The sequence below is a fragment of the Phascolarctos cinereus genome, unplaced genomic scaffold, assembly GCF_003287225.1.
Source record: "Phascolarctos cinereus isolate Bilbo 61053 unplaced genomic scaffold, phaCin_HiC Scaffold_4;HRSCAF=312, whole genome shotgun sequence".
NCBI lineage: Eukaryota > Metazoa > Chordata > Mammalia > Diprotodontia > Phascolarctidae > Phascolarctos > Phascolarctos cinereus.
This window is the reverse complement of record NW_027555847.1, coordinates 654,164,492-654,190,359: the sequence shown is the minus strand read 5'-3', so window position 1 is coordinate 654,190,359 and position 25,868 is coordinate 654,164,492. Positions and strand designations below refer to the sequence as shown.

The 25,868-nt window shown below is 48.7% G+C and overlaps 2 protein-coding genes across 2 annotated transcripts in view; one reads left to right on the top strand and one right to left on the bottom strand.

Moving 5' to 3' along the window:
• Positions 1–25,868, bottom strand: part of BOP1 (BOP1 ribosomal biogenesis factor) — a 71,455-nt gene that overhangs the window by 3,881 nt on the left and 41,706 nt on the right. The window contains 8 exon segments of the mRNA XM_020994833.2: positions 285–417; positions 645–714; positions 904–984; positions 1,388–1,549; positions 1,739–1,951; positions 2,129–2,230; positions 2,354–2,471; positions 2,662–2,816. Coding sequence (XP_020850492.2) covers positions 285–417; positions 645–714; positions 904–984; positions 1,388–1,549; positions 1,739–1,951; positions 2,129–2,230; positions 2,354–2,471; positions 2,662–2,816 — 1,034 coding nt within the window.
• On the top strand, positions 7,270–12,685 carry SCX (scleraxis bHLH transcription factor). The gene is made up of 2 exons (XM_020994841.2): positions 7,270–8,110; positions 12,038–12,685. Exons 1-2 carry the CDS (start codon positions 7,556–7,558, stop codon positions 12,074–12,076), a joined length of 594 nt encoding a protein of 197 aa, XP_020850500.1. The 5' UTR covers positions 7,270–7,555; the 3' UTR covers positions 12,077–12,685.

Genomic DNA, 25,868 nt, shown 5'->3' with positions numbered 1-25,868 from the left:
CCTTGGTCCCCAAAAGTTGCTGAGAAAGGCAAGGGGGGACAGTCCTGAGTGTGAGCTGGACTGAGGCAATCCTAGGAGACAACCTGGCCACTAGCAATCGGGGTCCAAATCCTGCATTGGACAGAGTGGCCACAGACAAGTCACTCGACCTCTCAAAGGCTTAGTTTTTCCTTCCCGCAACTTCCATGCATGTCATGTGAAAAGTACTCTGTAAGTCACCAAAGTGCTATACCAACGGCTAGGGGAAGCCTGGCAGAAAGACGCAAAGGGCCCTGGTCACTCACACAGCCACAGCTATAAGACAGATGGCAGGGCTGGGATTCCAGGCGATGCTCTTCACCGCTCCAGACACAGGAACTGTCTTCAGGCACCGACCAGTGTTCACTTCCCACAGTCGCACCGAACGATCGTCCGAGCCTACAGAAGCCAAGTCTTGTCACCAGAGGGGCGATTCCCCAACACCTCTCCCCCAAAGTCTTACCCTATGTGCAAGACAAAACTGGCCCCATGAATTCGAGGACCAACCCCCTGACCCAGCTCCTGCAGAGCAATATGCTCTGTGCAGCAGTGAGATGAGGAGAGCAGTCCCAGCTAGGAGAACACGCCTCTCAGTGTCTTCCCCTCTCTCTTCCCCTTGAACACACCTGAAGCTAGCCAATGGCCAGTGGGGGAAACACTGAAGCATCGTACCAAGTCACTGTGGCCCCGGTACACCTGTAAGAAGTGGGGAAGGAAGTGTTAAATCCTTAAGAATAGAGAAGAAAGTGGAGATCACTCAGGCTGAGAATTAGAATATAGCCTTAGGCCACCCCCACAGCAGGACCCTTATTCCCTATATTATTCTACCTTCTCACCTTCTTCCTCTTTCCAACCCCCCAAATCCTTTACTCTGATCCCCATTACCAGAGATTGGGTAGTGGGAAATGGCTGCAGGTCTCGGGGTTTGGGCAGTCTGGGGATCAGATCTTCAGGGTCCACATTCACCTAGAACACAATACACAGAGTCCTATCACACTCCACCCTGGACCCTAGCTTCAGGCTCATGTAACGAGTGACGTGAGGGGTGTGAGGGAGCTGTATAGTCTCAGCACAAATACCCCTAATACCCCGAGTTTGGGTAGGCCCAATGTAAGGAATGGACTAGTTGGACAGGGAGGTGTGGGACTGTGTTGCTGACACCATCCCCCCTCCCTCAGTCTCTTGAACAATATTCTTATTTTCTAGGTTCTAACCCAGACATTTTTCCAACCCCAAACCCTCCAGTCTTAATGTCGTAAAAAGTATGCACGCTCTGGTACTGAAAGCTGGAGGGAAAGGCCTGGCTCCTATGTTCCTTAAACCATTCCCCCCAACTTCAACTGCCACACTCTAGCGCTCCCAACCACACCCTCATCTTGCGCTGGCGAGGGCACAGGTAAAGGTCAAGGCAACGTTCAAAGCGTTCATTGATGAAGCGGCCATATGCGGGCACTGCCCTAAGGCATCGAAACTGCTGAGGCAAGAAGTTCAACTTCCTCTCACTAGGCTCTTGCTGCTCCCAGGCCAGTCGCTGTGGGCACAAAATTAGCAAGAGTCAAGCTAGACCGCCTGGGGCATGTACCTCTAGGAAAAGGGGGAAGGAGAGAAGATCAGAGGAAAAAGAGAGATAGCACTTCCTGCCCCCTGAAAACCAAGAAGCTGCCTGACCCAGCTCCACAATCCCCCCAACCCCACTCGAGGGTCCCTGCCTCAGACTCACCTCCTCTTCACTGAGTAAATACTCAGGAGGGGGGTTGTATGATTCAGCATGGCCAGGCAGTGTGAGTTTCGGGGCAGGCACATGCATTTTGTGGCGCCCCAAGATGGCACTGGGGTCCTCCTGGGCCCACAGGTCATAGTACTGGGGAGTGAGGTCCCTCGGTCGTCGTGGCTGGATCCAGCCCATCTTAATGGCATGGACCATCCGGGAGACCTAGAACAACAGACAGGGTGAGGAGCAGTCCACGGGGTGGGAAGGAGGGAGCAAAGCAGAACATGGGCAAGGCCTCTGGTGGCAGAAGAGTGATCAGGTATGAGAGAGGACAAGGGCTGAAGGGGTACATATGTGGGAAGAGTCCAGGACAGGAGGTCACACAAGGGATGATCTCACCTTCTCCTTCTCAATGAGGGATGGGATGAAACTGCGTTTGTCAGCAGGACGGTTGGTCACTGGGTGGATCATCATGCTCCCACTGAAGAAATCTACAGCTGGCTGGTCACAGTGGGAAGGGAAAGAGAGAGAAAGTGTTCTTCTTTCCCCCAAACTGAAGATCAAGCACTATTAAACTTTCTGTGCCTCATCTCCCACTTCCAACCTTCCCTCCCTACCCCATACCTCATAGGGATCGTAACTGGCGTCTCCAAACTGGCCCTTCTGTAGCCGCTGTACCAGAGCCACCTGTTCATCTGTCAGCCTCACATCCTGCCCTGTCATCTTGTCCTGTACCGTCCGCCTATAGGAGCAAGAGTAGAGAAAGGTAGGTCAGAGAGGGACTTTGAGACCACCCAATACCTAATTCCATGCCCTGAGGATACCACCTGCTGGCCCTAACATGATTCCCAAAAGAAAGGCTCCTCTCCCACTGGCCAATCACCCACCCTCTTACTGACCTTCCCCTCCACTGCCCACATTGCCCAACTGACCAGTAGTCAGGGTCATCCATCTTATCCAGGAAGTGATCAAGTTCATCTCGGCTACGGAGAGGTTTATAGATTCTTTTCCCATCGAGGTCATAGCCAATGTGGGGAAAATCCTCATACCATTCCAGAGGGATATTCCCCACTGTGTTCCGGATGTCCTAGGTAGAAGTTACAAAACAGGGTAGAGACTCACAGGTGGGACCAAGTGTCTACTGGGGAGACTATCCTACAGTCCCTCTGGCTGCATTCCATCTTCTGGGCTTGCCTCTGTCTCTCCTGTCCCTCAAGGGTTGAGGATCTGCCCATTTTGTTTCAGCCAACGTTTTATGTTGTATAGTTTCCAGATCTGAAAACCCCACCTCCCTGTCCCTTCCTCCCTCTTCTATTCAGACCCTCCCTCCATTTCAACCACTCCCCCAAAAAAGCATTGGATTTCTTGGCCATGGCCCTGGGAAGCCACAGCAGTGACCTCATTGCCCGCTTGCTCACTGCCCTGGCATGTGGGCCAAGTACCTACTGCCAGGGTTGGGGGCATAGAGCCAAGAGCCATTCACTACAGGGCAGAAGGGGAGGAGGGGGTGCACGATGTGGAGACAGGCACAGAAAGACAAATACTAACAGCTTATCCCGCCCAACTCCAACATCTCTCAGTTTCCAAAGGGGCAGCATTCTTGCCCGATGAGAGTTCTTCCCAAGTGGGAATCCTGCAAGCTTCTGACTATACCGTTGGCTGGCTGGCTGGCTGGCTGGCTGGCTGGCACTGAAAAGGGAGGAGGGAGTAGTAGGGAACACAGGTGTCTCCCACACCCAAGACAGAGATGTAAGCTCTCCCATGGAATTGGACGGTCTGAATCCAAGCCCCTCCCCCCCACCATCTGGTCTCCATAAACACCCCTGAGGAATAAACACCCCTGAGGAACACACACCCCATGGGGCCAAAAGGATGGAGGACTAAAGGGAATAAGACCTATCTGGGGTGGGGGGGGAGAGAGAAGACTTGAATTCTCTTCAACATTAACAGCCCATCCTGATTCCTAGTAATTTTGGGAAGAAAAAAGTTCCACCAACAGGGCACCAAAATGGGTCACAAAGACTGCTTTAAAACTAGAAACTGTCTCTGTGAGAGAATCATGGCATGGAGAAGGGAGCCTGTCTCTTCTCTCTGCTTCCACTCTCCGGTAGCAGCAGAAGCTGTTCTTGGATATGGCCTCCTTTCCTCCCCCCCAACCCCCAATCATATTCCCTTCTCTGAGGATTCCGGGAGTGAGCTCAGCCTCTATGGGCTGTCTCTTCCACCCCCACCCTATCTTCTCTCCTTCGAAGATCTGCCGTCACCACTCTGCACCCTCCCCAATCCCCTCCTCCCCAAGTCTGGGAGCTGAGCTTGGCCAGAGTCAAAATTGCATTCCGAGACGCACATTCCTGGCAGAAGCTCCCGCCAGCCACCACTACGCACACTGCTCCTCCCTAGTTAAAGGCATCCTTCCCCAGCCTCGGATCCCATGGCACTTCCTTCAAAAGCACAGCACATGTCAGGCCGGGGGGGGGGGCCTGGGAGAAGGATCCTACTAGGTGCTTGGGGGGGGCGCAAAAGAATGGGAAAGGGGATGGGACTTCTGAAACCCTAGGACAGGGAAAAGATCAGGGTCATCCCCCTTGGAGCTTAGGGGGTAAGGGAAGAGGCATATCTTAGGACAAATCTGTGGGTCCGTGCCTGGAACTTCCCAATCCTAGGAAGAGATTATTTTATGGTGCTATCCCATATGCAGTATGGCACAGCGAATAGAGAGAGCTGGCCTAAAAATCTGGGTTCAAGTTCTGAATTGGACATAGTGGCTGTGACCTCAGGCAAGTCATTTAACCTCTCAACATCCTTAGACAACTCTCTAAGACTCTTAAGTTGAAGAACAGGTACTGATCTGCAGAGACAGGAGATTCCCCATCAAGAATTCTCTAAACCAGCAAAATCACATCTGGCTCCCTGTGCCTTTAAAAAAAAAATCCCCTTTACCAGGTGTCTTTCCATCCCTGGAGGCTGTGTGTGTATATGTATGTATGTGTGTATATTCTTTGTGTGTGTATATGTATGCACACGTGAGACAGAAAAGGGTATGTGTAATTGAAATGCTATGTAAGTGCATGACAAAGTGAGCATGTGTCACGGAGTGTATGATTAATCACCCATAGTTCTACAGCACTCTGAAGTTTACATGATGCTTTTCTCAAACAACCCTATGAGGTGGCAGACAATGAATCAACAAGCATTAGGTGCTTTACACTGTGCTAAGTGCTGGGAGAAAAAGAAAAACAGACCCTGCCATCAATAAGCTCACATCTGAATGAGACAAGTATGTACATCTATGATCTATGCAGTTTAAAAGGGAGGTAATCTTAGAGAGAAGGCCTATAATGGAGAGAAACCAGGAAAGGCCTCTTGTAGAAGGCCTTGAAGAAGCTACAAAAACCATAAGGCAAAGGTAAGGGGAATACCTGTTCCAGGGATGGGGGACAGCCAGTATAAAGGCATGGGAACAGCAAGTGTCACCGATGAAAGAGAAAAGGAGGAGAGTAAAGCATAAGAATGGAGAGTAAGGAAGAGGCCAGGTTGGGAAGAGCTTTAAGCGCCAAAGAGGAGCCCATGGAGCTCATCAACAGGGACATGCTCAGATAGATGCTTTAAAGAATCCCAATGAAAGTTAAGGAGAGGACAGATTTGACTGGAAAAAGACTTGAGGAGGAGAGCCAGCAGCAGGCCACTGCGATGGTCCAGGCATGAGGTGATGATAACCACAACTAGGACTACTGTGGCTGTGGGCCCGGAGAGAAGGGGATATAAACATTCAAGGGATCTTATGAAAGCAAAAATGACAAAATTTGGTAACAGACTAGCTAGGTGGAGTTGAGGATGACACCTAGGTTTTAAGCCCAGGTGACTAGGAAGATGGTGGCATCCTCTCCAGAAATAGAGTTGTTCAAGGTGTCCATGAGGCAGTTGGTGATTTGAGACTTCATAACTACCTCAGGAGCTGGATACAAGGCTGGATATAGAAATCTGGGAATAATTTGCACAGAGGCAATAATTGAACCCATGGGACCTGATGAGATCACCAAATGGTAGTACAAACTCTTACCACCCACCCCTACTTCACAGATGAGATGGAGAAAGATTAAATGACTTGTGGAAGGTGGGATTTGAACCTAAGTTTGCTGACTCCAGCAGGAGTGAGAAATGTATGATTTTGTGTGTGCATGCGTGTGCGCGCACGTATGTGTGTGTACATGTGTGTGATTGAAACTAACAACACAAATCAGAGAGTATATTTTGGACAGAAAATGTATGCTGTTTGATTGAGGGACTGACACTATTATGAGAGTTTGCATATGACTAAGAAGACCATAAGATAGTATGTGTGAGAAAAATCATCAGCTTCTCTGTTGTTGCTGACACTATTTTCACGTGACAGTGACTTAGAGATAGTATATATGTGAGATATGGGGGGAGACCATTGTGTGTGGACAGACATAAGATGTGTATAAACTACTGGCCTGAAAGAGATGGTGTGTTATGTGAGAAAAGGAATATGTGTGTGCATGTGTTACACATAAAAAACACTGTCCCCTATCTAGCCTGCTTAAAAAAAATTATCCCTACCTCTAACTCTGGGACCTTAAGAGAAAAAGGGAAGCCCTTGGCCCTGAAGGAGTTAATACTCTGGCCATTCCTCATACAGCAGCTGGGTTAGTTTGGTCATGCTGGGGTGAGTGTGTGTGTTCAGTGGGGGGGGGGAGAAGAAGAAGGGGAAGGGGGGAGAGAAGAAGAAGGGGAAGAGAGAAGCAGGTCACTGATGTTATTTGACCCCCTTCTTCCCTCCCAATGGTCCTGAGAAGACTCTCGTGGGTTTCTTCCCTCACAACTGCCCCAACACCTTTCCATTCCTTAATGCCTCTCCTACACATGTACTCAGGGCCCCAACTCTCACCCCGGCACAGGAAGGAGGCACCCCAATCCCATTCCTCACTGCTACAATGACCAGAAAAGGCCCTTCTCCAACCAGCACTCTGACCTTACCTACCATCTCTTACAATAAACCAGAACCAACATTGTTTCCCAATAATGGTTAGGGATGATTCCTCTACCCCAGTACTGATCCAGGAGAACCTCCGCAACCCAATATTGAGTCAGAGAAAACATTCTAATCCTATCAGTGACCAGAGCAAGTCTTCCTCCCTTCCCTTCCTCCCTCCCCTCCCCCACTGTCCCTACTAGGGAAGGTGCTCTGAGGATTGTGGCTGCCCCTGTGGCCCCAGTTCCAAACAGAATAACAGCTAGGCAGATGAGCTATTCTATGGAGGTGCCCAGAAGGGTGGCCCCTTTTCCACGAGGGAAAGCCCTGACTCTCTTCTACACAAACACATACCCGAAGGAGGGAGGGGAAAAGGGAGGCTGTGGTACTCTGAGGAGCCCCCCTGAGCCAGTTCCAGGCAGTGGGAGGGAGCTGTGTGTGCTATGGGGGAGGGGCTAGGCTGACCGCCCTGTGCTGAGCTGCTGGCGGATGCTGAGGCTATAAAGCTGCTGGCTCCTGCCACGCTCAGTCTTAAGATGCACATGTGTGCTGAGGAGACAGCACTAACAGCAGCAGTGACGAACTGCTGCCATAGAAGCCTCTACCTCAAGCCCTGAGAGAACTAGGACTTAACTTCTCCTTCAGAGACCTGAAGGCGTGCGCCCCTGCCCACAGAAGACATCACTGAACAGAAGACACCTCCGAAAGGACCAAAAGGAGAGACGCTGGAGGCATGAGCTGTGGTCAGAGTTGAGGGCCTGTGGCCATTACCCCTCCCCTTTAACCTCAATCTCACTTGGTGTCCGCGCATCTTCCCCACCCCAGCCTTCACCATGTCCTTTGCCATGCTGCGCTCAGCACCCCCAAGCCGATACCTATATCCCGAGATCAGCATGCTGTCAGAGGACGATGAGAATGGGAGTGAGAGTTCAGGCTCGGATGAGAAACCCTACCACCTTGATACTGATGCCTTTGGCCTCAAGGGCTCTAAGCGGCGTGCAGGAAGCAAGAAGGGCAATAGTAGTGGGGGGCGTCTGAGCCGAGAGCCCCGGCAGAGGCACACAGCCAATGCCCGAGAGCGGGACCGCACCAACAGTGTCAACACTGCCTTCACTGCCTTGCGCACCCTCATCCCCACAGAGCCTGCAGACCGCAAACTGTCCAAGATTGAGACGCTGAGGCTGGCATCCAGCTACATCTCCCACCTGGGCAATGTGCTGCTGGTAGGTGAGGCCTGTGGAGATGGGCAGCCCTGCCATTCCACACCAGCCTTCTATCACCATGCTGGGGGAGCTAGTCCTCCACCCCCACCTCCACCACCTCGGGATAGCGAGAACTCCCAGCCCAAACAGATATGCACCTTCTGCCTCAGCAACCAGAGAAAGTTGGTAAGTGGCAAATTTGCTTTGGAATTATATGCATATGTTTGTTTATGAGGGGTGGTGTGCTCAAAGTCTAGAGAAGAAAACCATGGTTCCCAGCTTTTTCCTGGGGCTGGGCTGGGGACCACAAGAATTTTCAGTTGGAGTAGGCTAGAGGAAGTAGTCTCACACTCAGAAGGTGCTCACCATGGGTAGGCTGGGAAGTGGCTAAGCAGGGTGGTTCCTAAAAACCTCCAAAGGCAGGCACTGATCCTTATCTCTTATTATCCTTATTATATCATCCTTAACTAGCTAGAGACTGAAGTGATAAAGTGACAACTCTACTTGGCTCTACTCACATCTAGGAAGCTAAACTGTGACCTCTCCCTGCCCCACAGGGTCCAAAGGGCTTCCAGGGGAAGCACTGCCCAAGTCAGTTCCATAGAGATGGACAACAGATCATTGACAGTCTCTCCCCTACCTGGCCCCGCTGGGAGACAAACGAACAGAAGTATGACCATCTTACACCAACACCCCTTAGGCTAGGATGATCAGCTATGGGGCTTGAGGGTGGGGTAATTCATCCCATTAATGCAACCCAGCTTCCTTGGAAGCTAAGGCCTGGGGGAGCCCATTAAATCCAAGCCAGCTGTGGCAGCTACAGAGCTCTCTGAAACTCATCCTCCAACAGGATCTGGGCTAAGGTGCTTCTACCTAGAGGCCCTCTGACCCAACCACATTTACATCCAACCCTAACCCACTATCCGGTCCAACCTTACAAAGGGTCCTGCTCTTTTGTATCCCTTCTTCAAGGGACCCCACAAAGCCAGCTCTAGCCTCCCAGTCACTCCACCACATCCTTCTGCTTCCCCATCTCTGTTCATACACCATGTGCATTACCACGGGAAAGGCCTCCTCTCCTATGCCTCCAACCCTCATATATTATCACCATAGGACAGATAAATCCCCATCCAGGTTAGGACCCTATATCTTCCCTTTTGCTAACCAGAACCATGAGACTTATGAGACAAGTTTATGGGCACCTACAATCCCCCAGAGTGAGTGCAGATGGTGGTGTACACTCCCTGCATCCAGAATTTCTCAGTCTCATGGGACGGAGGGAAGGAGGGGGGAGAGGGAGAGGGAGAGGGAGAAGGAGAGGTAGAGGGAGAGGTAGAGGGAGAAGGAGAGGGAAAAGGAGAGGGAGAGGGAGAGGGAGAGAGGGAGGGGGGGAGGGGGGAGAGAGAGAGAGAGAGAGAGAGAAGAGAGAGAGAGAGAGAGAGAGAGAGAGAGAGAGAGAGAGAGAAAACACATGAATGAAACCAGGGCTAATAAGTGGGAAGTCACACCAAATATCTACCAAGTTCAGCAGATAAAGGAGGAGTCAGGAGAGAACAGGTCTCAGCATCAAAGTTGTGTTCCTCTCTTCTCCTCCCAAGTCTGCTCTAACTGGAAGTCTGAAAGGGTCCATGGGCAGCCAGAACATCTAAATCTAGCTCCTCTCACATTTCTTAGATATGGAAGTTCCTAACAGGAGACTCCAGGAGCATGCCCTTTATTCCCCAAACCACCTGTAATCCTACTCCTACCCCTTTTACTTCAAAGGCCCTGTCCCTAGAGAGAATGGGAGGGCAAAGCAAATGAGGCTCCAAAAGATGGTGAGGGAAGAGGAGAGAATCAAGCCCCTGACTGAAAACATATTGGGAAGGAAGAGTTAGATTTGGAAGATTTTAGAAAAGACTGATGCAGCTGCTAAGATCCACCAACCCAAATAAATTTAGGGAAGTTCCTGGGTTCTTTCCCCTACACCTTTCCCAACAAGGTAAACAGAACCAGGTGGTCTAATATATTATAGGGCTCAGGAATTATGGGATTCTGTGGGAGGAGCCTATCAATATACTTAACTCAATGGAGCAAGCAGAGCTGAGTATAATAGTGCTACTCCCCCAAAGACAAAAAGTCTAGGGATCATCACAGAGTACGTAGGACGGGAGACAAGGATCCAGGTTGAATATACATTCAGAGGGAGACAATTTCTAGGAAGGAGAGAAGTGGCTGGAAGTGAGAAGATCTGTGGCTCCAGAGATTTAGATCCAGGTCTGACCAACGGGGTCAGACTTACCTGATGGGGACCAGAGAGCACAGGAAGGCACAAGGGCAAGAGCTGAGACAGATAAAGTCAGAGATGGCTGCAGAGTACTGCTAGGGAGATGGGGGAAGAAATGAGGAAAAGTGACAGGGAGTGGCAAGAGAATGTTAACAATAAGGACACAACCTATGACTACATTGGTATTGGGAACTCCCAGGCAAGGAAACTTCCACTACCAATTTAAGTGCAACTTAAGATTCTAGAGGGTTGCCCAAAGCACTGAGAAGCCAAGTGACTTGCCTCTCAGAAAAAGGTGGCTTCACATCAGGTAAGAGTAAGGAGGGACAAACCGTAAGAGCAGAACCAGGGATAAAGAAAAGAGGGTTGGGATCAGAATGGCCTAAGGAATAAGAGAAGGCCTCTTGCTTACACTGGGTCAGTTTCAGTAAATGACTGACTGACCACTGAGTTCGGATAAACCCTCCCTCCCTCCGCTGCCTTAGGAAAGAAACAAGGCCAGAGCCCACTTCACAAAGCAACAGACTGTGGAAGCTATCAGCATCTCTGATACACAGACCAAAGAGGGAGAGATGAAGGAAACTACTCAAGGAAAAGACAGTGTCACTCAGTGACACAGGCTGAGAACAGAAATAGCCCAGAGGCAGGGGGATCCCAGGCAGATGCCAAAAGTGGCTTCTTTATTCCCTTGGGATAATTGTTTTTTAGTGCCCCACCATTCCCCCCCCCCAGCAGTAAAATCCCTTTGGACAGCTCCTGTTCAGCTGCTTACTTTACTTGGGAACAAGTTCCCCTCCTTCCCCTACAACCAGAAAGAAAAGAGGCCTTGCATTTTTTCCCTAACCTGAAAAGAGGGAAGAAATCGCCCCACAATCCTACCTCAGGTACCAATGTCCAGATCTACACAAGGGGAAATAACCCACGATCCAGGAAAGTGAATTCTGGCTTGATTCACTACGATGAGGTGGGACTGATGGCCCCATCTGACAAGTGCCCAGCTATTACCCATTCTTGCTAATGATAAATTAATTCAGAGCTGTGTGAACAAACAGGCCAAAGTGAAGAACTTCAGGGATCCAAAAGTAAATTACTACCAAACTGTTATAGACCTGGGTCATGAAACAGAGAGTAGGGGAGGGGCAGAGAGAAGAGAAGAAAAGAGAGGAAGGGAGAGCCATGGGACAAAGGACTCAGGAAGCAGGTTGGGGGCTGAAAGAACAGCCTCCAGGGTCTTCACCTCACCCCCCTTGCACTATCAGGGAGATGGGCCAGCCCCAGAGTCTAGTAATTTATGGTCCTTCCTGCACTTGGTGGTACCGGAAAGGCAAGGTGAGAGGGGAAAAAATACGAGGCGGGCTTTTCCCAATCCCCATTTCCTCTCCAGACAGCACGAGAGCGAGCTCCTGGGGCCTGAACATCTGGGAAATTTAATTTTACAATTTCTGTTCTGCAGCCCCCCTCCCAATCCAGTCTCCCCCTCCCCAAACTGTGGTAACGAGAGACGAGGCGGTCTGCATGGAAGGAGGCAGGGGGACTCAGGAAAAGCTTCCTCCTTATGCAGACAGACTCAGCTAGGTAGGGGGAGGGGACCAGGACCTGGCTTTCAAAGGGAAGGAGAAAGGACTAGGCCTTTAGGGCAACCCCTCTCTTCAGGACCTGCCAAGCCCACAGGGAAGCCAGCCCAAGGGGAGGGCATTCCATCTGTCTGACCCAAGAACCATGGTCTACGTACATGTGGGGGTGGAATAGTTCCCTTGGGGCCTCCAAATCCCACCCATTCTTCAGAATGTCTTCCTTTCATCCCCTTACCCCCAATTTCCTAACTGTACTTTCACTCTCCTTTCCAGAGTAAAGACCGGGACAGGAAGACTGCGATCCGGAGTTAGGAGACAAAGGTCAACTCCAGGAAGGGGGTGGGGAAACAGAAGAAGGGGAGATGACAGCAAATGGAGACAAAGGAAAGGAGAAAAAAAAAGTCATACATGTTATACATCTGCCCCTTGATCTCTGGACCCTCTAGGGACATGGGCCTCAGTGCTCTGGACTACTTAGCTCATTGGATAAACCTCCCCCCTATCATGAAGCAGACTCTGGGTTCTTGACATCCTACTAAGAGTACTGTACAGAATGGAAGAGAACCCTGTGTGGTGGACACTTGGTAACTGACTAAGGAAGACTGTGCCCTCTACCTCAGAACGAGGCCATTAGCCAAATCAGCTGTACCTGGGAGAGGAAAAAGGAAAAGCAAGTGGGGTGAGGAGGAGAGGACTATTTGCATACACCCTCCCTACCCACTCCCTTAACCAAGAGTTAAGCATTCCCTCCCTAAAGACCCCAGCCCTCATGGCTTTCTGGTCACTGAAGAACTTTAAACTATTCTGAATTCTGATTTCCTGATCTGATTTTTTTTCTGAATCAATACATGCTGGTGTTTCATGTCATTGATACAATAATATAAAGTCCAAGTCATTTGTATAATTAAAAATTAAAATCATGGGGCCCAAGTATGGAGGTAGACAACTACCTCCATTCCAAGTCCCTTGTTCCTAACACATCTTCACAAGGGCCTTGGAAGTTTTCTAGTCAGAATTCTGCCCTAAAGGGAAATTCTAACACAGGGATCTGTTTCCCAAATGTGCCATCCCTCTGACCAGAAAGGATCCACTGAAGCTGAAGGGCTCACCCCTAAGGAGAGTTAGAAGCCTCTCTCTAAACCGGGTTGGGGAGTGGGGAGGAGAGAGGAACAAGACACGGATGACCTGTGGCCCTCTAGGTCTTTGGCTGTGGCCTTTTGACTGAGTCCAAGTTTTACAGAACAAATCCTGTTATTAAGGGGATTTGTTCTGTGAAGTTTGGATTCAGTCAAAGGGCCACAGGTTCCCCACCGCTGCTTGTAGACCCACTGCTGGTGGGGGTGTAGTACAAACTGAGGTATAGAGGCAGGGCTTCCCCAAAGGGACAGATCACTAATTCTCAGGGTTCTGTTTATACTAATAGTGCCTGTGCCCCAGGCCAGCTACCTGAACCAACAACCACCACGAGAAGCACACACTTCCCAGGCCACCAGGTAAGGTTTGGCCCTGCTCAGGTAACAAAAGGCATCCTATTGAAAGAAAGGGAACTTGAGGAAACAGACCAGGAACACATGCAGGTAAGGGGAGTGGAAAGCAGGATAAGGAAGGCTGCTGCAGGAAGGGATAGAAACAGGAAGAGACACAGAAAGGAGAAACAAAGAAGGCTAAAAAAAAGACAAACAGAATAAGACCAAGAAAGGGTAGTGTGAGAAAGGAGAGATATCAAACAAGGGATGGAGAAAATGACAGAAACAGAGAACAAGAGCCTCAGAGAGCATGGCCAGATTGAGTGGCAGGTTGGTAGGGGCATGCCAGGAAGTCTGATAAAGCTAAAAACTCTGGACTACCTCCCAAAGGAAAACAACCCCTAGTAAATGTGAAGTGGTGGCTAGTTTTGAGGAAATTCCCTTGATGAGGTTAGCCTGGTAAACCTTTGCTCTGCCCTATTCCAACCCCCAAAGAGGTACTAGGAAGCTTCCTTGCCCTGAGAAATATTCTTTTCCCACAGAGTTGGGCCTGCAGGGGATGTGGAAGGTAAGATGAAAAGGTGGAAAAGTAATACTACTTATTCCCCTTTCTGACCACACCCAGAGGGAAAGGGAAGGACCAGAGGGATGCTAACACTTCATCCAGGCCTCCGAGTAGAGGTCCTTCTACAGTCCTAGCCCTGGTGACCTATTTGTAGAATAAGCATAAGAGGAAGAGGTTTTCTTGTTGGGTGATGAACACTGCAGGCCCCAGGTCCTGAAGAGGAGAGAGAGCGAGAGAGAGAGAGAGAGCGCCCAGGCAGCTGCCAAGCAGGGTTTCCATTCAGAATACTGAAATGGCAGTCCACCCTCCCCTCTTCTGCAGAAGCAGCCTGGCCTAATGTACAGTTGAGGTTTTCAGACTTTTAAAATATGGAGAAATGGGGGTTTGAAAAAGTTCCTGCCTGCAGCCCAACCCTTTAGGTCCAGAAGCAGAGAGGCTTCATACCCTGTCAGGGGAGGGATAGGTAATCATACAGGTCAAGCCTGCAGTATGATCTGGGCAAGCAAGCCCTAAGAGAGGGACACGGAAGAGAGGTACATACAATCAAGTGGGAACTCTCACAATAAAAGTAACACCTGAAGTTTGGATTCAGTCAAAAGGCCACAGATTGAAAAGTGCTTAATCTCACAACCACCTTGGTGAAGTGTATGCTAAAGTTGTTATCCCTACTTTACAGATGAGGAAACTGAGGCTTTGAGAAGTTAAGTCCCTTGACCATGATCCCACAGCTAAGAAGTGCTTGAGGGGGGATTCAAGCCCAGCCCTAACATCCCCCAGACATGCTTTCACAAAGAGAAGCACAGTGAGGAAAAGGAGTCCAGGCCCACAAGGGGCTTCTCTAAACCTATCAACACTGCAAATACAGCCTTCACCAAGATGGAAGGGTCCTCAGTGGGCTTAGCTCAGGGCTGCCCCTAACATTCCTGGTCACTTGGTCTCAGCAGGCAGTGGCCCAGGGTGGGGCCCAGCCCTGTCATGGCTCTGATCTACATTAGCAGGGCTATAGCTCTGCAGCAATTTGAGATGGCCCCTCTGTGGTGCTCGATTCATTGCCCACTCCACCCCCCCCATTCATTTCTGCACACCCATTCCTCACAGCCACGAGGTTAACACTGGAAGCCCAAGTCACAAGAGGCAATCCTGAAGAGGTGGAAGGGGCCTTAGGTCATTTATTCCAGCCATACCCAATCAGGAAGCCCTTCTCTGATATCTTGGACACGTGGTCATCACTTGAATGAGCACAAAACATCAGGGCTAGAAAGGACCTTAGTGACACATCAGGCATCTTTTAATCCAGAAGTGAAGTGACTTAAGAGAGCTCCCACAGCTAGCAAATAGCAGTGAGGCGCTGGGCCCACATCAGTAGGGGAGTGGGAAGCAGCCTTTCTACCAAACCATCTTGGAGGAACTCCCTGCTTTCTGAGACTGCTCAATCTACTTTTGAGCTAGACAGCCCTAATGGTTAGGAAGTTTGTATTTCTATGGAGCTGTAATTGGCCTCCCTATAATTTCCACCCATTTCTCCTAGTCCTGCCCTTTGGGGTCAAGCAGAGTAAGTTTAACCCATTCTCCACAATAATTGTCACGCCCCTAAGTATTCTCTTCTCCAAGCTAAATACCCCAAGTTTCCTCTCACCATTCTGATGACCCTCCTTCCGAGGGACATGTCAATACCATTCCAAAAGTGGAAAGTGATCTCAGAACTGAACCAAATGAACCAATATTCCAGCTGTGACTGATCCAAGGCAGAGGACAGAGGGACTGCTACCTCCTTAAATGGACACTGAAGGGAGGCACTGTGTCAGAGCTGACAGCACACTGGGACTAAAAACCAGGAAACTCAGAATCATAAAAAGAAATGGAAGGGCTTGGCTTGTGGAGGTCATATAGTCCAACACCCCCCTTATACAAACGAGGAAACTGAGGGCCAGGTTAAATGGCTTTGTCAAGTTCACCCATACTGAGAACTAATATCTGAACTCAGGTGCAACGACTCCAAATTCGGTGCCCTTTTACATGCAATTATGCTAGGTTCAAATCCAACCTCCAACACTTAAAAACTGGACAAGTCACTTCGGTTTCCTAATCTGCAAAATTGGTATAACAACCACAGAATTCACTTCAAAGAGCTACTGTGAGTCTCAAGTGAGATCACACATTTAGAGTATTTTGCAAAATTTAATGTACTCTCAGCATACAGACTGGACATGTGATTTCACTGGCATGGGGAACTCTCAGATGAGAAAACTCCCTCTTCCAAAGCAGGTAGGCAACTTCTCTGCAACTCAGAATCTTACAGAGCTCTCTACATTACTAAAAGGCAAGTAACCTGTCCAAGAGAGTCATCCAGTAACAAAGGCAGCACTTGAACCCAGGTATTCCTGGTTTTCAGATCAGCTCAATAGAATCCGAAGGCTTTTTCACATGAACACTGTCTAGCCCTATCTCTCCTGGTCTGTCAGTAGGCACTTATTAAATATCCACTATGTACCAGGCACTGTGCTAAGCACTGGGGATTCAAAAAGAGGCAAAAGACAGCCCATGCCCTCAAGGAGCTCACATCACAATCTAATGGGGGAGACAACAAGCAAACAAATATGCACAAACAAGCTACATATGAGATAAACAGGAAATAATTAGGAGAGGGAAGGCACCAGAATTAAGAGAGGTTGGGAAAGGCTTCCTATAGGAAGGACCTTAGCTGGGACTAGGAGGAAGCCAGAAGGCAGATATGAAAAGGGACAGGCATGGTGGACAGCCAGAGAGAATGTTCAGAGATAAGAGATGGAGTATCTTGCTTGTGGAACAACCAGGAGGCCAGGGTCACTGGATGGAAGACAATATGCAGGAGAGAAAGGTATAAGAAGACTGCAATGGAAGAGGAAGGACTAAGTTATAAAGACCTTCAAACACCAAAGGAACTTATGCACTTGATATTTTTTTAACCTAGGCCTTTTTTTTTTATTACGTTCACCATCATTCCCTAGGAAGTCAAATATATATCTATATGGCCTCATGGAAAGAGGGCTGGGCTTAGAGCAAGAGAATTTGGGATTGAATCCCTCTTCTATCACTTATTACCTTTTTGAGTTTTGGAAAGTCCTTTAATCTCCATGGGCCTCAGTTTCCTCATCTGTAAAATGAGGGAGTTAACCTATAAGGTCCCTTCCAGTTCCACAACTATGACCTCAGGATCTTCTGACCCTCCTTACTACTGACCTCCCAGGCTCTGAATGCAGACCTAGTTGACTTCAAGGATGGGCAATATTCTTTTCAGAGCTGGGAGGAGACCAGAGAGGCCACAGAGTACAATCCATATCTAAATAAAAATCTCTTTGTAAAACATCCCCTGAGAAATTTTTCAAAGCATGGTCAATACCTATCTACTTTGTAGATACTAGGGTGAGCTCTAAAAGGCTATGACCTATTATTCATCACCCACCCCAACTCTGGGCCCCCATGCCATGGCTACAGTACTATAAACTGTAGCCTAGTTTTGGACTGGAAGTCAGCGCTGGCTAAGGGAGCCAGACAATTCTTTTAACTCCTATAAAGGACAGTAAAGACCACAGAACAACAATTTGCTTTCAAGAAGCCACTGGGCACACGGGTTAGGTGTGGGAGGAGTGGGGGAGGTGGAGCTTTTGTCACATAACACATGTCTCCTAAAGAGAAATCTCATTTATCTCTTTTCCTAAGACTCAGCCCCACTGCACGAATGCACCAGTCCAGTGGTGATTTAAAGCTGGCTTCCCTCCCCCCTCAATTCTGCACAGCTGGCCAGCCATTAAAATCTTGCAGGTGACAATTATAGTTTAGTAGTAAGAGCTGCACTAAGCACTTGCAAGAAGAAAGGTTGAGCTGGTGGGGGAGGGTAAAGTACCTGGTAAAAATGGGGAAGGTAAAGAGATCTTACACTTCTGAACTGAGAATGAGAGCCCAGTAAGTCTGAGGGGACCGATGATCGTTTTACCTATAGAGGCTGTGAGTAGGCTTAGGGTTTCCAGACCCCTTGAGGCAAGAACTACAGTACCACCCCCTTATTCCTTCTCAGACACACCCAAGTTCATTCCTCAAGGAGTTGGGGGGGTTGGGAGGATGGATCAAGACTGTCCAGACACCTCACCCCCTGGACCAGTTGCAAAGGCTGAGTCATTGACGGGAAGGCCTAACCTCAGAGGGCCTAACCACAGGAGTTCAAGAGCACCCCTTATAACCTCGTCACTGCGGACCTCACTCTTCCTTTAGGCTGGCAGAAAAGACCTTCGGAAGCCTGGACAGAAGATATGATCAGGAGAAGTCAAATGGGGAGTGGAAAAAAGTTCTTCGGCTTAGTGCTGACTGGTCCTTTAAGCATGGTATCTGGAAAGCTGTGTTTCAGCCCAAGACTGAGATGAGTAGAATGTCTTAAGCGATGGATATATTGGCAGAGCCACAAGGAATGTGAAAATCAGGCCCTCAACTCCCATTACCAGGATTTCAATGAACGCATCTATCAGCTTCAGGTTCATAAGATAATCCATCATTGTAACTCAGACTTACACAGCACTTGAAAGTCTGCAAAGTGCTTTACACACACACATTATCTCATTTGAGCCTAACAACCTTGGGAGGTAGGGAGATATCACAGGTATTATTATCATTTCGATTCTGATGAAAATACTGAGGTGAGTGACTTGCCTAGATCACACAGTCAGTGACAAAGGCAAAATCTGAACACAGGGCTTCCTAACCCCAAATCTAGCCTCTGATCATTGTATCAAAGAGACCCACCACAGAGACCATTTTATTTTACATGTAAGGAAAACGAAGACAAGTGAAGGGACTTGCCCAAGGACACACAGTCTCAGAGTAAGTAACAGTTCAATCAGGTAACCTGGCTCCAAATTCTGTGCTTTTTCTACTAATTATTCTCCACCCCAAACCTGGTTGTCAAATATACACACGCAGGGATGCAAGATAATGCTAGACACCCTCTACATCCACCCACCCACCCCAGGTACACACACAGAGATATACTTGTGCACATATACATATACACACATATCCACTCTCTCACCCCAGACAGATACACACGCACACATCCACCCACCCCAGATAGACTCTCTCTCTCTCTCTCTTCTCTCTCTCTCTCCTCTCTCTCTCTCTCTCTCTCTCTCTCTCTCTCTCGATGGGAGCATGTTCTAATGAGGTCTGTCTCCCCTGGCTCCTCGGCACAGCAGCACGCTCCAGAGACCTGTGGAAGCAGGAAGCCAAGAATGTAATTTTGGAGGAAATTCTCAAAGCCAAAGCCATTAAGGGCTAGAAAGGGGGCTGCATCCAACTGATAGAAATATAACAGGATAAAAAAAATCATAATGGCAGGTTCAATTCGGAGAGAAACCCACCTCCAGATTTCCTCTCCTTAATCCTGAATGAGCCCCCAGCTGGCTGAGGGGTGAGGGGGAGCAGAGAAGGATGGGCACAGCCAATGGGACAAACATCTCCTCAGCTTCAGTTCTCCAAAGACAGGTTCAGGAATGACAGCCAAGCAAGCTCAGAGCCCGCTGCTGCTGTGTGCCTCGGCTAGGAGAGGGAACCCCTACATATAAAGGGTTTCTTTCTCAGACCCTGGATGAAATCTGCCAGGCCAGCACACTCTCTTTAGACCAACATTCTCCAAACCTGGGTACTGGTTCTAGTGGCCATTTCTCCTTTCCTGGGGGTCTCTACTGTGTGCTCTATCTGAGCAACTTAAAAGTGAAAGATTAAGAAAGAAACTAAAAGGGGCACAGCAAAGGAGGGGCCAGAAGATTTTAACTTAAAAACTGTCCTGAGAGCAGACTATTTTGAAGGAGAAACCAAGAACCCCTAGTATCCCTGAATGACAGAGCTTAGGGATCAACGTCAACATTTTTCTTAATCTGGATATGACCTGTGCTCTCTCCACATTACATTTCTGATCATAGGATCATAGCTCTAGAGCTGGAAAGGACCTCACAGCCCACTTCCAGTCCAACCCCACTCCTTCCCCCCATTTTACAGATGAGAGAAAACGAAGGCTTAGGGAGAGGTAAGAGACTTGCTGAGGGCACACAGGTGGCTATCAACCTTCATCTCTTAATCATCTCTCTTAGATGCTTAGAGCCCAACTCTTCTGAGCCTGTGCACATATGAGGCATCCCCCACACACTGGAGGGGTGGAAGCTGTCATTTTACAGTTTTCCCATCATTCTTCTGCTTCCTAATAAGAGAAATGGCAAGGAAATGACTTATTCGATGACACAGTAGCCCACTTCTTCCCATGGCTGGCACCTTTCCTAGGATCTCTCTTGGACCTTCACCCTTTTCCTTTGAGCAGGTACACTCTAGGGCAGGGAGCCTAGGATTCTGACATCAGGAGCCATGCTAGATAGATAGAGCACTGGACGTGGGATCTAGAGGACCTGAGTTCAAACCCGTCTTCAGACACTCCCTACTGTATGACCTTGGGCAGATGCTGGACAATTTCCTCATTTATGAAGTAAGGTTATTGATAGCACCTACTTCCTGGGGTTGTTGTGATGATTATGTAAGTTACTATATGGAATGTGTTTTGTAAACCTTAAAGTGCTATGTGAACTAGCTTGTGAATTAATTGAGATTTTTAAACAAGCGGCTTCTTAGCAAAATCACATCGGCCAATATCTATTCATGATGGCAGACAAACAATACCTCCAAAAGCACCACTGAAGACCCAGGAGGAAGGAGTCCAGACCTACCGTACCCAGGCATCTCCTCGCTCTAGTTTTGGTTTCTTACTTCTCCATTCCATCCTCTCCCTCTGTAGGACCATAAAGAAAGATACCTTTCTTCGGTGGGGTGGAAAGGCCTATGTCTTCAATGCTAGAGACTGTGGGTTAGTGGAAATAACACTGGGAGTCAGAAGATCCAGGTCTCTTTCAGCTCTAATGTTCTATGAGTCTAGCCAATAGACACCTATGTCATCCCAAGAAAAAAATAAGTCTTCACCCCACTCCAGTCCCTAGAGACAGGTCACAGCAGCCTAGAGATCAGAAGACACTGGAATTGGAAAGGACTTCAGAAGTAAGTTAACCTTGATTTTGAGGACCCTGAGTCCCAGAGGCTTACTGACATGTCCATATACTGGTCACACCATATCTGAAATACTCTACTTTGTTCCAGGAACCACATTTAACAGAAGAAATGGCAAAGCTAGATTACAGCTAAAGAAAAATAACCAGAATGGTGAAGACACTCCAGGAAGGAAGTGGGGAAAAGTTTAACCTAAACTTACACAAGGACATAACTGTTTTCTTCAGAGTATGAAAGGCAGTAATGGAGGGCAAAAGTGTCAAACTCAAATAGAAACTGATCCCTGCTGACACAGATTGACTCAGAAAACCACAAATTAACATTATCTATGTTGTATTTTTATTTTGTTAAACATCTCCCAATTACATCTTAATCTGGTTCTGGCCACACCCAGGTAGTTTTGTAGCTAGCATGCAACCCACATGCCCCAAGTCTGACACCTCTGATGAAGAAGAATTCCATGTGTTTTGCTTGGACCCAGGATTTGAGTCCAGATCTGAAAGCCAAGGCCTGCCTTACCTAGAGCCCAGATCAATGAAGACCTTTGCTTCCCTCTTCAAGAACCAGTATTTTATTCTGGTTCATCTGAGCGCCAACTTTGCCACTCTTCCTGGATGGGTTGTGTTACTCTACTCCTTGTGACCCCAACTCACCATCCCGGTAATATTCCAGAACCACTACAGGCCACAACTCCTCAATGAGAATTGTTTCCCTCGTTAGAAATGTAACGTTCTAGAGGATAGGAACCATCTTTGCCTTTGTATCCACATTCCTAACATTAGTTAGTATAGTATAGTCCTTGGCACATAATAAGAGCTTAATAAGTACTTTTTTCCATTATAGTACTTTTCACTTATTTGGGTCAGGGGGTTCAGTTCTAATATGGGCCAGTTAGCTGGCCAAAGGAAAAACCCAGCTTCACATTCACAGACTGTACTTGAAGGCCTACCTTAAAAAATCTTACAAGCTAGAGGGAAAGAAAAGTAGAAAAAACCAGGAAATGGGGGTAAGAGCTGGCTTACTGCAACCTATCCACACTAGTCCAACAAGCCCCAAGGTCTACGTGAGGCCAAACTGCTCTCCTGCTGCCTTCAGTTCTACTTGTGTTGGGACAGGTTAAAAAGAGAGAAGGTGGGGTCCATGCTCAACCTCTCCTACTACAATGACAGGAGACAGACTGATGTTCTGGTGACTATGGAGGAAGATTCTGGAAGCAAAGAGAGTGCTGGATTGAGCATGAAAGGCCCTGGCTTTGAATTCCAATTGTGTTACTTATCAGTCATTTGACCTTGGGCAAGTCACTCCAACTCTCTGGTCCTCAGTAACCTCTTCTAGAAAACAAAGAAGATGATCTCTCAATTCTCTTTTAGCATTAGAGCTAAGACAATGAAAAAGCACCACTCCAGGGCTGGACAAATCTTGCCCCCGTGGATGTGCCCCTGGATGTACCCCTTTCACCTGTGAGAGGGCCATTCTTCTCCCCGAAACTCCCAAAGTCTCAGGAGGCCTCTTTCTCACTCAGCCCAGAAGAGCAGAGGGAAAACTGCCATGATACTGGTACCCCTCACATCAAAATATCATCAACTCCCACACGCTCATCCAAGCAAAAAGACCCCTGAGGTGGGGGAGGGTTGATAATGGCTGCTGGGAGAGAAACAGTCTCTCCCAACCCCCCTATCATGGCTCCTCAGGGCATGGCAGCCCAGCCAAAGAACTCAGCAGCTATGAGCCTGTTATTCCTTCCACAGTTTGGCAGGGCTTAGAGCCCGGGCAAGGTTCCCAGCTGCTCCCAGAGAGCGCCATCAGTAGCAGCCGGGATCCTGGCCCGCCAGCCAGCAGGAGGGAAAGGGGGGAGGTAAGCAGAGAGGGAGGGAGAAGAACTCCGTCACCCTCCACTGCTTCGAGAACACAAACCAGACCCTTCAAAAGAAAGGAGGTAGGGAGAGAGGGGCTCACAGAGAAGGGAGCCTAAAGAAGATGAACATTACTTGAGTCTCAGCTCCTCTACACACAATCAATTCTCAGTGAATATTCACAAGGTGACTGGGGCCACCCAATGACCAGTGAAAAGAAGAATGAGTTGGGGACTTGGTGACAGGTGCTTGCTCCTGTCTCCTGTATCCTGCACATACAGGACAGCTGTCTGAACAAGAAACCCTACTTGGCCTCCCTTTAGTCTGACTCTGCTGACAGTGAAGACATCCTTCCCCACCTTCTGGAGAGAATGATCCTCAGATGGCAGGAATCCTCTGTTAATGCTAATTCCCTCCAGACTGAGAAGTGAAAATGAGAATATAGACAGGCAAGATGAGGCTCAGTTAAGATAGATGCCACTGTACAGAAACCTAGGATTTACTGAGAAAGGTAAGGACCCTGAAATGAGGGTTAGTGATTGGCCTCCTAACTCCCTACCCCATTCCCATCTCACCAGTCCCTGTTTTTGAGAGCCCAGGCTGGACTGGAAACACTCCACTTGGGGCCCTCAGCTATCAACTCCCTGTCCCCAGGCCTAGGGAATGAGCTGCTGCCTGCGCCACATGATTCATCACAAGGTCCTTGCTCCCTCCCTCCCTCTGCTGCTGCTCAGCACCTGCAATGCTGCCAGGAAACACATGTGACCCTGATCGGGCAAGAGCTGGAGGGCCGCTGCTCTCTCTGATTTAGCTGCTGTGAGCCCACTCCCTCACTCCTAACCTCAACCCCCACTGCTCCTCTCCAGGGACCAACTCTCCCCTCCCCCACCCTTGCCCCTCAGCCTTCCCTCCTAGCCAAGTCTGGCAGCTGGGGCATTGACTCTTCTTGACCTTGGCCAGAGGAATAAACAATGCAAAGGGCAGGTTTCACCTCAGGAACAAGAGAAAGTAGGACTCTGAAGAAATTTAGTGTCAACCTCCAAGGTGAAGAGCCTAGAGGATCAGGCCTGTCACTCCTGAAGATGAGGGCAGGCTAGAAGTTCTGCCAAAATGGTCAAGGGAGCTCACAACTCTCCTTTGTTTTCTGAACCCATTCCTCTAAGCAGGGCTGAGTAAGGGCCAGTTACGGTTGATATGTCGGCTATGATTTTTCCAATCTCTCCTGAAGCATCTCCCCCCCACCCCAGCCCCCTCTACCCCCCCCCTTTCCTCCTTCCCTCCCACCCCCACCCCTCCTCAAAGTGGCTGCAGCTGTCAGGGCTACAGATTGGAAGTGCAGGTACAGAGCTGGCCCACTGCCCGCCTCCCTGTGTCTGTCTGCCCAAAGAGGAAGCCAGTCCACCTCTGGAATCCTTCACTCTCTCCTCGTTCCGCCTCTCCCCACCTGTCCCGGGGGAGCACAGGGTCAGCCGCCCTCTCTCGGTCTCTCTCTTTTCCCTTGCCCCCTCTCCGATTACAATGCCGGCAGTGTTCATTCCCAACTCCCCCACTGCACGTTAATTCTGTGCCTCTGTCTCTAAACGACCAAACTGCCTTCCTGTGCCTCCTGTCTTTCCATTCCTCCTCCTCGATTTTTTATCTCTGACAAACAGCACAAGGCAAGCCCTCCTCCCCTCCCCCGTTGGAGGGGGAGGTAGGGGAGGCCAAGGGGAGGAGGACCAATCATTCACATTGAGCTAGCCTGGCTAGAGGATAAGGATGAGAAGCAAGCTCTTCCCACCCACTGGCTGGCTGAATCCTGACCCCCTGCACTTCAGACCACTCACCTGTTCTAAGTGACCCCAGGTTTTGAAATAAATATTTCTTAAAAGGTTAGAGGGGCTTCTTGAGGAGCCTTCTATCTGGTCAAAGAATGAGGCTGAAGACCCAAGTCTCCATGATTAGTCAATGCTGAACTACCTATAATCTTGCTTTTCAAATCAGTACTAATATAATTAGTTAAAATAAGTGATAAAATTCTTAGTCAACAATTCCAAAAACATTTACTTGGAGCGTATTATGCAAAATAGCTTGAAGTCTGAGACTCTTTTTAAACCAAAGATCTTGGAATTAAGAAAAACTAGGTTCCACATCTTGCTTCAGATACTTTAGCAGAATGTCACAACCTCTTTGGGCAAAGTTTCCTCACCTGCAAAATGAGAGGATCAGCCTTGACCTCTGAAGTCCCTTCCAACTCTAAATCTACTTTACCATCCATCCTGACCCCTAAATGAAACAAACCAGGGTGGGGGTGGGGGATGGGGATGGGCTAATCCTCTGAAGTCTCAGAAGAGATCCTACAAGAAGCAGGATAGAAAAGCTGGAAAACCTTCTATCCCCCCCCCCCGCCCCCAGTTAATTCTTCATAGTACAGTTTCATGATTTGTTCTGAAGTGCTGAGAGTTTCCCAGAACATCAGACATGCCCTAATCCAAAGGTAAGTACAAAAACACCTTCCAAAAAAAGAGAAATTACTTCAGGATTATCCATCTTCCATCTGACTATCTGATTTCCCTCTCATCCCCCAATAACTAGTTCCAATCATGTAAAAAGCAGGGCAGTTTCTTACCATCAAGCAAGGGGTAAAGGTAAAGGAGATGGAGATGGATGGGGAAAAACTAGAAAGACATCTTCTTCTAGGGGAAGTCCATGAGAAACTAGGAACTTTCCAAAAAGGAGAAATGTCTTTTCCACATCTGCACCACCTGCACACACCCCTATCTCACCCTATGCCTCTCTCTCCTCTCACCAGACACAACAGGGTATTTGGGGTACTCCCCAGGAACCTTTATCTTTCTTCCAAGACATTCCTTCTTGAACTCATAAGAATTGCAACTTTCTCCCAGTGAAATGTGGTAAGTCCCTCTGCCCTCTCAATCCTCCCTCCAACAGTGATGTAGCCCTAAGAACTTGGCTTTCACTGAAGAGGTATGCTTTATAGCTGATACAGGTGAGATTAGGCCAGATCCACAGACCCCTGCCCTTCAAGATGGCTAGCCCTCACACCCCTGAGATCCCTGTTTTCTTCAGTCAGCTCCTCCCTGCAAAGAAATGACCAATGTACCCTCCCTTCCCCCAACATTGTTCCCCTCCCCCTATCTTTCCAT

Bases quoted from the DNA above. Each gene is read 5' to 3' on its own strand.
- SCX (XM_020994841.2), top strand. From the start codon at position 7,556: ATGTCCTTTGCCATGCTGCGCTCAGCACCCCCAAGCCGATACCTATAT. The intron at 8,111-12,037 runs GTAAGTGGCAAA...TCTCCTTTCCAG, and splicing joins TCAGCAACCAGAGAAAGTTG to AGTAAAGACCGGGACAGGAA.